At 35.4% G+C, this 14,514-nt stretch overlaps 1 protein-coding gene across 1 annotated transcript; it reads left to right on the top strand.

Annotated features, from left to right (window-relative positions):
- The first annotated feature begins 11,453 nt into the window (after positions 1-11,453).
- LOC136838972 (cuticle protein AM1239-like) lies at positions 11,454-14,135 on the top strand. Its single transcript, XM_067104664.1, has 3 exons — positions 11,454-11,543; positions 12,922-13,193; positions 13,616-14,135. The coding sequence occupies exons 1-3, from the start codon at positions 11,535-11,537 to the stop codon at positions 13,836-13,838; spliced, it is 504 nt and encodes a 167-aa protein (XP_066960765.1). The 5' UTR covers positions 11,454-11,534; the 3' UTR covers positions 13,839-14,135.
- The last annotated feature ends 379 nt before the right edge of the window (positions 14,136-14,514 follow it).

Below are 14,514 nucleotides of genomic sequence, written 5' to 3'. Positions count from 1 at the left end.
ATGTAAATTAGGACGTGGTTTAAATGCAAGAAACATTCTGTGCTTTTGAGAATTATTGATTACTTTATTACTGTTTGAACCACGATCTCTGCTTCACAGACTTTTGTACTTTATCTACCATTATTACATTGACCGATAGCTATTTGGATATCATATCATTTTGGATGAAAACAAATGAAAAACAAGCATTGTGCATTAATGGAAATAATTGATTATTTTCATACGGTTAGGCCTGAGCTTCATGTCACAGACTTTTGTGCTTTTACCAGTCAATATTAGACTAACTGCTAATCGCTTGCTTGCTACGCATTCCATAAGAGAAACTTCTCTTATCTCTTTTGATGAAATGACAACGAAAAACAAAAGTTTCGGAAAGACCGCTGCCAGTTGTTACGTCTTAAAAATTGATCAAATGCACAGCAGGGGAAAGATAATATCCTGCAAAAATAGCAAAGAAAAGTAACGGGGGAAATTTTTTGACCCCGGGCACGGGTGTAGGTTGCTTCTGTCCGGATTCTTGGCTGAAATATAATTTGGCTGGTGTTGCATGACTTGTCAAGGTAAACTATGTAAGCGTTGGTTTAGCGTGTAGGAGAAATGAGGAATAAAAAGAGATGTGATGAAGATATGAAAAATAATACTCGTGGTGAGTGAATTGTAAAGGATGCACATGTAATTTAGAAAAGGTCTATTATTATTATTATTATTATTATTATTATTATTATTATTATTATTATTATTATTATTTGGAACAAGCCCACAGGGGCCATTGACTCGAGAATCGAGCCTCCAAAGAATATTGTTCGTTTGAAAGAAGTAACAGAAGGTAAGAGGAAATACAGAAAGAAGAGATCAGCTATTAGAAAAATTAAAAAAAAAGATAATAACATAAGGAAGAAATGAACAGTGCAAGAGATAACTTTCAACCGAGAGGTGGAGATTATGCTAAGGCAGGTTTTTTCTTTTTTATTTTATATTTTAGTGAACGTCGAAGGTGAACGATGATAAACTGTTCTTGTGATGAGTGAATTGTAACAGATGCACAGGTAATTTGGAAAGGAGGTAAGGAACAATTTCTGGAAGAAATTAACTTGGCAAGAGATTCCTTTCATCCGAGAGGTGGAGGTAATTTTGAGTTTGACTGTTTATTTTTCTTTTCTTTTTTAATTTTGATGAGCTTTGAAAGTAAACAAAGGTAAATTGTTCTTGTGATGAGCGAACTGTGATAATTTAAGGAAGATATCAACAAGGAAAGTTCGTAGATTCCTTTGGTCCGTGGGTGAAGATAAATCAAAAGCATCTTTATTTTTCTTTTTCATTTTTTTCTAAATTTTAATGGACGTCTGAGGTGAATCTTATGCATGAAAGGCTTGAGATTATTCTCGATATCCCGAGAAGTTCAAAGGAAGCGGAAAAAATTAGTTGTACCATAAGTCTTGGTATTTTATGAACCTGGGTGGAATTGAAACCAGTTTCCAAGCAGTCACTGGCCTGCTGTCTTGCCTATCGTTCATTTGTTTGTCTGTCTGCTCGCCTGTCGCTCTCAGGGACCGTTCTCCTGCTGCCTTGCGACTAAATGTTTATTGTTGATAAAATTGACACCTGAATTTAAAGGGGGGTAATTACTGAATGGGATTTTTTATCATTTGGTGGTTAATTTAATTGATAAAGAAAAGGTAGTTTGGCTTTGATCATGCCTATGTACATGAGTAGAAATGTACACAGGCGGCACATATACATGACAAGCAAACGAAGGGAGAGAGAGAGAGAGAGAGAGAGAGAGAGAGAGAGGAGAGAAAGAGAGGGAGAGAGAGAGGAGAAAGGGGAGAGAGGTAGAGAGAGAGAGAGAGAGAGAGAGGGGTGAGGTAGAGAGAGAGAGCGAGAGAGGAGGGAGAAATGAAAGAGAGAGAGAGAGAGAGAGAGAGAGAGAGAGGGAGAGAGGGCGAGAAAGGGGTGAGGTAGAGAGAGAGAGAGCGACAGAGGGGAGGGGGAGAAATAGAGAGAAAGAGAGAGAGAGAGAGAGAGCGAGGGGTAGAAAAGATAGATAGACAGAGAGATAGGAGAGTAGAGAGAGAGAGAGCGAGAGAGGAAGGGGAGAGAGAGAGAGAGAGAGAGAGAGAGAGAGGGGGAATATACAAATGCTCCAGATCTCATGACAAGGCGTTTACTTTCCACAATTCGGGGCCTTGGGAGGAGAGTTGACCGTCTTGTGGCATTGGGGGTTTTGATGTCATATGGACCCTGTTGCATTGTTGCATTCTTTCTAAAAGGTAGCCTTTGGTTGCCCTACTTTTGTTATCGATATTGCGTTTTTGTTTTTGCTTGATGCATATATATATATATATATATATATATATATATATATATATATATATATATATATATATATATATATATATATATATATACTATATATATAGTAGAATGTTAAAGCAAAAGTGAAAAATCAAATATACTTCCCGCAACGTAGTTCTAGAGTAATAAGTTTTATTATGACGTAGATAAAGGGAATAATTGTGATACCCTTGGTATTTGCTTGTGCTCAAGCAAAAAAAGTAGCCGGTAAATGAGATGATTTCCCGTCAATGAAGAAAGACCGGTTTCAAAAGTTGAGACCTGTGAATGAGGATCATTTTTATGTCGAGATTGGTCTCTCTCTCTCTCTCTCTCTCTCTCTCTCTCTCTCTCTCTCTCTCTCTCTCTCTCTCTCTCTCTCTCTCTGATGATTAAGGATAAGGATCTGAATGTTGGTGAATGTGCATTAGATATAAATTCTCCAGTTGCCCTCTCTCTCTCTCTCTCTCTCTCTCTGTTTTAATTTCTCCGATTAGGATGGGGATCTGAATGTTGGCGACTGTGCATTAGATATAAATTCTCTCTCTCTCTCTCTCTCTCTCTCTCTCTTAAATTCCCAATTGGGATGGGCATCAGAATGTTGGAGAATGTGTATCAAATATAAAGTCACCACCCCTCTCTCTCTCTCTCTCTCTCTCTCTCTCTCTTAATTTCCCCCCGATTAGGATGGGGATCTGAATGTTGGCAACTGTGCATTAAATATAAATTCTCCAGTTGCAGTGTCTGGCCTCAGGAATGATCACGTACAAGAACGCTTCATGAATTATGCAAAGCGAATTACAATTTCAAATAGTATGAGATATTGAGCCCTAACTTAATTTTTTCTCATGAGTGTCATCCGGGACGCTTAATTGGAGGTGTAAATGAATTAGCAGCATAATGTTTTATATGCTGTCAATTTACTTATATTTATTTTTGTCGACTGTTACACAGTGAGTATTGAGAAACGCCCATGGTTGATATTTGTACAATAGATCGGGACTGTTAAGAAACAAGTAAAAATATGCGCCGAAGTTTCTTCGGCGCTATCGAGTTTTCTTTATAGCGTATAATCAAGGTTATAATCAAGGCCACCGAAAGTAGATCTATCTTTTGGTGAGCCGCGGAACGTGAAACTTTAACCACGGCCCGGTGGTGGACTGGCCTATTTCGTTCACAGACGCACGATTATGGCTGATTTTGTCCTTAAATAAAATAAAACCTACTGAGGAGGCTAGAGGGCTGCAATTTGGTATGTTTGATTATTGGAAGGTGGATGATCAACATACCAATTTGCAGCCTTCCAGCCTCTGTAGTTTTTAAGATCTGAGGGAGGACAGAAAAAGTGCGGACGGACAGACAAAGCCGGCACAATAGTTTTCTTTTACAGAAAACTAAAAATAGTAAAATCTAATTAAATGCCTATGGTGCATCATTATACTTTGACCGAAGATAATAAGTAAAAATCAAGTTTTGTATATGACCAAGTCTGTATTTATCAAGACAGAGAAATAGTTAAAAGTGTACGTGCAAATGGTAAGAGTCCCCGTTTTTAGTCGTTTTTCTATTTTGATCAATACAGATTTGCTCATATACATAACTGTGGATTTTAGTTTTCCGTAAAAGAAAACTATTGTGCCGGCTTTATATGCCCCTCTGCACTTTATTCTGTCCGCACTTTTTCTGTCGCCCTCAGATCATAAAAACTACTGAGGCTAGAGGGCTGCAAATTGGTATGTTGATCATCCACCTTCAATCATGAAACATACCAAATTGCAGCCCTTTAGCCTTAGTACTTTTTATTTTATTTAAGGTTAAAGTTAGCCTTAATCGTGCTTCTGGCAACGATATAGGATAGGTCACCACCGGGCCGTAGTAAAGGTTCATGGGCCGCGGCTCATGCAGCATTATACCAAGAACACCGAAAGATCTATTTTCAGTGCCCTTCATTATACGCTGTAGCCCCTGTACAGAAAACTCGGTTGCGCCAAAGAAACTTCGGCGCATTTCTTACCTGTATACTTAGCAATTAAGTGATCATGAAAGCCCTTGCAATATTGCAATGCAGAAACGATTGATATTCGCGTGAAGGCTCGAACTAGATCCTGACAGTGAGCTCTGACAATCTTCCTCGTCATCTGCAGAGGAATCCCTGGACAACATTTTTACAATTCCGGAACTGGCTGCTGGTTGATGTGCATTGTGGTGGGGATGGGGGGAAAGGGGGGGGGGATTGCGTCTATTAAGCAAGTGGACCAAAGTGCCGTTTACCCAAAACTGGACTCGTTAAGCGAGATTGCATCTTATTATGCCTTTAATCACTGAGATCGGTTGCTCTGGGTAATTTTCAAGTTTGTTCGCGAAAGTGGTCTCATTAATTTTTTTTCCTATATTGCAGTCGTTTGGAGGAGCTATGATTTCAAGTATTCGTATCAGTTGCCAGTATCTTCAGAGTATTATTATATTATTATTATTATTATTATTATTATTATTATTATTATTATTATTATTATTTTCTCGTGATATGGACAAATAAAGTCCTCAGTAGTGTGTATGTGGAATGTTGCTATATACAGGAAGCTTTCGCCAACTTGATCAGTTGGACTCTATTATTATTATTATTATTATTATTATTATTATTATTATTATTATTATTATTGAAAAATGGTCATAGTTTCATGATTCTTCAGTTGGAGAAACAAATATGTATATGTACATGTATTTAAAGATAACTCTGTACAGTTTTATCTTTAAATATATGTACACATACATATTTGTTTCTCCATTATTATTATTATTATTATTATTATTATTATTATTATTATTATTATTATTATTATTATTATTATTATTATTGTCGTTGTTGTAAAATTTTAAATCTGGGCTAGTAAAAAGAGTACCTCCAATTCGTAGATTGTTTGCAGCAAAAACTAATAAATTGTACTCACATTTTCGTGTGCTGTCTCGGCTTGCCCAATACATCCTCCATTACCCTATTGTTCCTTCAAGAATTTTCCTTTCATATAGCCAACAATTATTCTCACATCCCTTTCTGTTATTCCTGCTTTATCCTTCTGCTGTGCTATTTAAAATTCATCATTTATTTCTTCACGGAATACATTCATTGGTGTATAGCGCCCTGTAATGATCACAGTGCGTTGTTTTGATACAAATTTTGCAAGCAGTAATCAACTGCTTACGGTTTTCCTATCATTGAATACTTTTTTCTGCTTTAGATGACATTATCATGCATAATCCTTGTCTGCTAGTTCCATCTGTTCTTCCTGAGTAAATATACACGTTACTCCCTCCAATCTCTTTCCCCATTCCTTATCAGTGATCCTTATCAGTGATTCACTGACAGCTTGATATCCAATCCATATCTCTTGAGTTAATTTTCTAAATGCGGTATCTTTCCAATTTGATCAAGGGATCTTATCAGTTTGTCTCTTGGGCACACCCATATGCCCTAGAATGGGGTACATTTGTAAATTTGGCCTGTCCATTGATGTGGCATAATGCACTGAGGATTCATTTTCAAAATACACTAAGGGAGAACTAGTTTCTAGTAGCATGTAGTACCTAGCTGACTAAGGCCAGTGACAACTGCCGTTGTCTATCGATTTTAACTAAGGTCATGCCAATGACCCCTGTTGTTGTTTATTCATTTTTAACCAGTTTCATCTGTCTGGCGCCCAGAGTTGAATCCTAGGTGACAGAGCACTCAGTACCTTGACTCTACTCTTTCTTTATCACGCTGCCATTGACATCTGGTGCTCGCCCTGAGCAACAGGGCCACAAATTTCGATTGTGGATCTAGCCTTTGCCTACAAGACACCAGGTGCTCATAGCGAGTGCTTAGGACTTATCCGTATACTGCCATCTAGCTTGGTGCTTACTAAGGGCCAGTGACTTAATTCCTAAAGGGTATTTATATTACAAATTCCCTAGTATGTAATATATATATATACAGTATATATACACACATACATGGTTATATTTATATATGTATTTTTATATATAATGTATAATATATCTGTTCACACACACACACACACACATATATATATATATATATATATATATATATATATATATATATATTATAAATAGTGCATATATTTATATGTATATACATATATGTAAATATTTTTATATACATACATACATATATATATATATATATATATATATATATATATATATATATATATATATATATATATATATATATATATATATATATATGGCATCGCATCCACCACTCGTCTTTCTTGTACCTTATCGTCATCTCACCTCCAGCCTCCCATCTAAATCAAGTGGTGTTCTGGTGATTGCAGCGTCATCATCTGCATATTCGCAGTCTGTCAAGTTTTTATCGTTACTCTAATCTAAACCTTCTCATCCATTTAGGAATACGTTTAGTTCTAAAATCATTAAGAAAAACAAACAGCAAAGGCGAAAGAACATGCCCTTGCGACACCCCTGTGTTTATTGCAGATTTATTTGACAAGACCCCGTGAACATTAATTTTGCATCTCATTCGTTCATGGATATTGTTTATCAGTGTTACATATTGAACGGGAATTAATGTATGTATATATATATATATATATATATATATATATATATATATATATATATTATATATACACATATATAAATTATATATATACATATATACATATATGTATAAATATAAATATATATATGTATATATGTATATATATATATATATACATATACGTATACTTATATATATAGTGTGTGTGCCTTTGTTTGTTTTGTACTGCATTCCTGTGGGCACCAGAAGAATTGGAAAACCCACACTTACTCTCATAATAACTATTAAAAGGGAGGGCGAAGATGAATGGAGATTTTAGAAAGACAAAGCACGGGAAAGACAGGTGGTAGAAATTCTCAGTGGTCCTGTGCGTGACGCGGCGTTACGACGACATATATATATATATATATATATATATATATATAAATTCACTAATTCTCCTTCATCCATTATGTATTGTATATACAAGAAAACATCTGTTCTTTTTAAGACACCCTTTTGGTTTGGTTGGTTGTAGAATTTGAAAATGAACGGGTTTTGAAAATCAAAGCAGTAATGTCTTTTTTTAACATTGCTATAATTTAGGAGAGGTTGCCATGTACTGCGTATATAACGACTGCTCAATTTCCTTGAGGTGGTTGAATTATGCTAAAATGCTCAATGGGATCCAATTATGGTGAGGTGATTGTGCTTATCCTGTCGAGACTTATGTCCAATAATGTAAGTAATTTTGCAATCGTGTCTAGTTGTTCAGCGTGAATACACTTTGTTGCTTTTCGTCTTCTTGTTGAAGATATTGTGATAATGAAACTTGGAGTTTCTTGCCCGTAGAGTATAGGTACCCCACACAAAAAAGAGGTAATAAATTTATTTTTTATATAACTTTGAAAATAGTAATACTTACTTTTGTAAACTTTTCTAGATTATAATTTTTTATTTTATTTTTTATGGCAAAATTAACTTTCTGTATACTTACTTTTGTAAACTTTACTAGATTATAATTTTTTATTTTATTTTTTATGGCACAATTAACTTTCTGTATACTTACTCTCGTAAACTTTTCTAGGCTGTAAGTTTTATATAATTTGTTACATTGCGAAATTAATTTTTTTTTCATTAAGCAAAACTTACTTTGTAAACTTTTCTAGGTCATAATTTTTATATTATTTTTATACAGCAAAATTAACTTTCTGTGTACTTTTGTAAATTTTACTAGGCTGTAATTTTTATATAACTTGTTATATAACAAAATTATTTTTTTTATAAAGCGAAACTTACTTCTGTAAACTTTTTTAGATTTTAATTTTTATATTACTTTTTTATATAACAAAATTAACTTTCTGTGTACTTACTCTCGTAAACTTTTCTAGGCTATAATTTTTATATAACTTTTTATATAACAAAATTAATTTTTTTTGTAAAGCAAGAATTACTTTTGTAAACTTTTCCAGGTTATAATTTTATTTACTTTTCATATAGCAAAATCAACTTGCTATATAATTAGTCTTGTAAAATTTTCTAGGCTATAATTTTTATATAACTTTTTATATAACAAAATTAATTTTTTTATAAAGCAAGAATTACATTTGTAAACTTTTCTAGGTTATAATTTTTATATTACTTTTTATATAGTAAAATTAACTTTATATATACTTCCTCTTGTAAGCTTTTCTAGGCTATCATTTTCATATAACTTTTTATTTAGCAAAGTTACTTTTTTTTTTTGAAGCAAGACTTACATTTGCAAACTTTTCTAGGTCATAATTTTTAATATTTTTTATATAGCAAAATGTACTTAGTCTTGTAAACTTTCTAGGCTATAATTTGTGATAAAACTTTTTGTATAGCAAAATTAATTTTTCTTACAAAGCAAGAATTATTTTGAATGTTTTCTGGAAGGCAAATGTAGCGGTTTCCTCAGCCATGTTTTTTTTTTTTTTTGGGGGGGGAGCGGGGTTATTGGAAAGCAGCATAAAAAAAGAGTGTAAGCACTCTGCTTATTTCGCTTATTCAGTTCACGGACTGAATAAAAATCCCATCAATAAGGGGAACCAGTTTTGACCCACTGAAGAGTGTTGGTTTTACGATCGATTATTGGTATCATAAACTTGTCAACCTCCTCAGATATGACTCTGGGACTGAGGCAAGACTCTGATCTGTCCACATGCTTACTGAGGTGAGGCGTTGAGGTAAGCCAGCGAAAAATCAGATATGTTTTTACGATGGTTGTGTGTATTAGAAGCATGTTGATGTATAATAGTGAAGGGACATGAAAGAACTAGCCAGACCTAGAGGAAGCGTTTATTTCCTGAAGCAAGGTCGTGGTGAGTGGAAGCAACACTGGACCTGATGGAAAGGGGATATTGATTTGAGGATGGATACGAGTCTAATCAGCTTTTAGTAATAGTCGAGTGGACCAACCTATTTTGACATGGTGGCCAGAATGTTTAGGTCCGACATAAATTTCCTTCTGTAAAGGTTATAGATACCTGTAAGGATTATATAGGTAATCTGGATGTAGTTTAATCATATGGGCGCGTAGCTGTAATGAAGCATTTCCGGTCATATGATTTTAATGAATAGTTATATCAAGTCGGAAGTAGTTATAGAGCAGTTCAGCTGACTTTTTTTTATTTTTTAAAGAACTGATATATTTTTACATTACCAAATTTATGATTGGTGTCACCATATCTTAATCCCTTCCAGGACGCAAACGATTGTTAATTCTAAAGTGTTTTTCAGTGAAAAATAAGTGAACAGTGGACATTGGGTTTAGAGGATTATAAGAGATTGACTTAGATTTTCCATTTCATGAAATAGATTTTGCATTTCATTCAATCTTATTACCTGTGGCTTTGGTCTGAGTAGTGAAGAAAAAAATTTTTTTTGGAGGTACAGAATTATATGTCCATTCGTGTTCCAAAATATTTTAAGTAAATATATTAGTAAATTTTATACTGGCATCTCTGGCGTAATATCAATTTTTCCATGGAAGTGCATCGGATAGAAAAGTAATATTAAGATATCAGTAGAATAAACGTCAGCGTTTATGGGCTGAGAAGAATGTCATGATATGGCGTGGTAATAAAATTTTGTTTTCTCTTCTCTTCTCTCAGAAGGAACACCGATCTTTAAACAATGGCATTTTTCAAAATTTTGATAACTCTACAAATGTTTAGAACTGTCTGTTTATTCAGTCTCACAGCATAGATCACAATTTGTTGAATCGTTGGTAAACCGGGTCAATGGAATCAATAACTGTATGAAGAAAACTGCGTCAATTCACGTTAGTGATATTACTACAACGATTAATATTGTCTGAACAGATAAAAATTAAGCATTTGTTCCCTCGAGAGAATATGCTCACGAATCCCGAGAATTGAATCATTGTGCGTTGCATCTCATGCATATGATGTGTCAGTCACGCCTATTTGTGCTGGCACGACAACAGCCCCGGTTGTCATACGTTTCGCCAAAGAAGAAGTGAAGGAACGGATTTGAGATCTTCATTGTTAAACAAAGGAGGGAGAAGGAAAAGAACTAAGCTTTTTTATGTCTGGATATTGTTAGAGAGAGAGAGAGAGAGAGAGAGAGAGAGAGAGAGAGAGAGAGAGAGAAGAGAGAAGAAGAGAACTAAGCTTTTGTCTTTTTTATGCTTGGATATTGTTAGAGAGAGAGAGAGAGAGAGAGAGAGAGAGAGAGAGAGAGAGAGATTGGCTTTTGGTCTTCATTTTTAAACAAGTGAGGGACAAGAAGAACAACTTGGCTTTTGTCTTTTTATGCCTAGATATTGTTAGAGAGAGAGAGAGAGAGAGAGAGAGAGAGAGAGAGAGAATAGCTTTTTAGATCCTCATTGTTAAACAAATGAGGGAAAAGAAGAAGATGGCTTTTGATTTTGCTATGCCTGGACATTGTTAGAGAGAGAGAGAGAGAGAGAGAGAGAGAGAGAGAGAGAGAGAGAGAGAGAGAGAGAGAGAGAACAGCTTTTAGATCTTCATTGTTAAATAAAGGAGGGAGAAGAAGAAGAAACTTTCTATCTTTTTTATACCTGAATATTGTTAGAGAGAGAGAGAGAGAGAGAGAGAGAGAGAGAGAGAGAGAGAGAGAGAGAGAGATTTTTTGCTCTTTAATATTTCTAACACACATTGCTAATTGTGAAAGCCCCTTGGTGACCAGGTATAAGTGAGGGGTGGGGGGGTTAGGGTAAGGGAAAGGAATGATGGGGGGGTTGGGGGGGGAGCACAGACTGGTGAATGGGTCTTGGCACAGGCACTGGGACTTGAATCAGATCATGGAGGGAAAGACAGCGCAATAAAGGAATAGGCAAGAGAAACGGGGTGAAAGAAGAAAGTGAGAGAGAGAGAGAGAGAGAGAGAGAGAGAGAGAGAGAGAGAGAGAGAGAGAGAGGTTGTTTTTAGATCAGTCGTAAGGTAGCAGAAGCTACAAGGGTAAGAGGACCAGGTAAGACCTAGCTAGCTCCTTCTCCTCCTCGCAGGAGCTTTGAGGTGTTAGAGGAGGAGGTTAGGGCCTAGGAAAGGTAGGGCTTACAGGGGTGGGGGGAGGTGCCATGAACTGTATATAAGATCACCTTCTTTTGAGTTTTATCATTCAGTCGACTTTGGTCTCCTCCTCCAACATGGTCTCGGTAAGCGACGACGGGATATCTCGTCTCTTCATGTCATTAAATTAATGTAGATAAATATTTAAGATTCGTAAATATTTAAAGAATCGTCTGAGAATAACGATAGCAAAGACGTATCACTATTGTGTATGTTAATTTTTTTTTATGCTACCTATCTGTTGATCTCTATTCGTTTTATCAGTCATAATGTATTCTGTAGGTAGTATATACCAATATTACCACCCTGGCTTACATTTCGGCATTAAAAGGAGTTACGTAACCCTCGTTTTCATTGTCACTTAATTTCAAATGATGATGGAAATTAGTTAACAAACCACCTGTATATGTTTGTATTTTTGTATTTCCCGTCTTTAGCACAAGCTTAAGAGTCCACATTCTATTAAGAGCGACGAAACTGGCATTACTGTATATTCATCAAATACAGTATATGTATGTATATATGTATATATATATATATATATATATATATATATATATATATATATATATATATATATATATATTTTTTCTCCAGAGCCACCCTTGTTAGAGGACATGTTCTTAATTTTATATATATATATATATATATATATATATATATATATATATATATATATATACATGTATATATATATATATATATATATATATATATATATATATATATATATAAATATATAAATATATAATTAAGAACATGTCCTCTAACAAGGGTGGCTCTGGAGAAAAAATATATATATATATATAATATATATATATATATATATATATATATATATATATATATATATATATATATATATATATATATATATATATATATATATATATATTGTATTTGATGAATATATAGTAATGCCAGTTTCGTCGCTCTTAATAAAATGTGGACTCTTAAGCTTGTGCTAAAGACGGGAAATACAAAAATATTGGAAAAATATTAGTTACTGTCTTATTCAAACTCGTAACTGTTGACCCAATGATGATTCCCATGAGCAGAAAACTTGCACAGTTTTAGCTTCTTCATACAGTTGCAGAGAAAAGTCTTGTCAGCAACTTTGTGGAATCACCTATACACATTCTAACAGCCCCGGTTAGTGGGCCTTTATTTTTACTCTAGCTATCCAGAATTTTATAGGCGTTGCTATTCTTTCTAACAATTACGATTGTTATATACTTTTTGCCCAGCCTACCATCTGCAGAGTTTCCGAATATTATACAGTATACAGTATATATTACTCATTTACTGTATAATATTCTGAAAAATTTAGAATAAACACTCTCTATAATACAGCAGTGTAAACGAATGTATCTTTGTATGTTGTCAAGTATTCAAGCACACAGGTCTGTAGATATTCAGGAAGGAGACATTTGTGACCGGAAATCTTTTCTTCTGTCTTCAAAGAAACTGTTGCTTTGCTTGCTGTTGGGTGCTGCGAATGCTGCCCCTCAGGGGTATGCTCCCCCTGCCCCTCCTTCGCCATCCTACAACGCCCCTGGTGGTGGTGGTGGTGGTCCCGCAGCCCCCGTGGTTCCTATTCTCGTTGACGTTCGCGAGGGACCCGATGCTACTGGGGTCTACAGCTTCAACTTCGAGACTGGAGATGGTATCAGCCGTCAGGAGCAAGGCGCCCCTCAGGGGCCCGAGGGAGCAGTGGCTGCCCAGGGAGGCTGGAGGTAAGGCAGAAGTGTTTATTCGGTATTTCCCATTAAAATATTACAATGAAAATTTTGCCCTCCCCCCCGCCAAAAAAAAAAAGAAATCCTCAATGGCTTCTGAAATGTACACTAAATATTTTGCAAAAAAAAAAAAAAAAAAATCCTCAATGGCTTCTGAAATGTACACTAAATATTTTGCAAAAAAAAAAAATCCTCAATGGCTTCTGAAATGTACACTAAAAATTTTGCAAAAAAAAAGTCCTCAATGGCTTCTGAAATGTGCACTAAATATTTTGCAAAAGACAAAAAAAAAAAAAATCCTCAATGCCTTCCTCATTAGCTGAAATGTACACTAAATATTTTGCCCCCAAAAAAAAAAAAAAACTCAATGGCTTCTGATAAAGACAATACTTACAGATATTTTTTATTTGTCCTTTCAGCTTCACCTTCCCAGACGGTACCCCAGGAGTCTTCAGCTTCGTAGCTGATGGCAGTGGGTACCGCGTCGAGTCTGACCACGTGCCCACTCCCCACCCTCTCCCAGCCCACGCCATTGCCCAGATCGAGTTCGCTGCTCAGCAGGCCGCTGCTGAAGCCGCAGGAGGAGCTCGTCCCCAGTACACCGCTCCACCTCCAGCTCCTACTCAGGGCTACAGCTTTTAAGCCGTTCGGCTTTACGCCTCTCGAGTCTGAGCCGGCAGGATGACCCTCGAAGAACCAGTTTCCTTCAGTGGACAGTTTCCTTAAAGGATGATTAGGAGTCTCCTCATCCTGGAATATAAGATATTTTTCTCGGATGGTCTGGATGTGTAGGGAAAATCTTCTCTGAAGGAAATCAGTTTCACCGAAAGCAACAAGGCGATATTCCCGTTTGACCATGATGTTCTCTTTATGTATATGCTTATTTATCATTGCTGTTGATATTTACGTTCATTTTTTTGAATAAAAATTGTGTCTCAACGGTCACTTTCTCTGCCACACATTTTATGGAAAGGAAGATTCAGGACTCTCCACAGGTTGGGTATTTGGAGACTGGGATAAGTGTATTTATTTGTGTATTATTTGTATTGAAATGTTTTGAATTATGTTTATTGAAGACAAAATTCAGCTTAGCTGATGACCTAATACTTAATTCTTAAATATTTTTTTGCCCTATTCAACTTCAAAAAAAAGTATACCTTAGTTTAACCAGACCACTGAGCTGGTTAACAGCTCTTCTAGGGCTGGTCCGAAGGATTAGACTTATTTTACGTGGCTAAGAACCAATTGGTTACCTAGCAACGGGACCTACAGCTTATTGTGGAATCCGAACCACATTATAGCGAGAAGTGAATTTCTA

This window comes from Macrobrachium rosenbergii, chromosome 5, assembly GCF_040412425.1.
Source record: "Macrobrachium rosenbergii isolate ZJJX-2024 chromosome 5, ASM4041242v1, whole genome shotgun sequence".
NCBI lineage: Eukaryota > Metazoa > Arthropoda > Malacostraca > Decapoda > Palaemonidae > Macrobrachium > Macrobrachium rosenbergii.
Note: the sequence above shows the minus strand (reverse complement) of the source record. Positions and strands in the feature narration are given on the sequence as shown.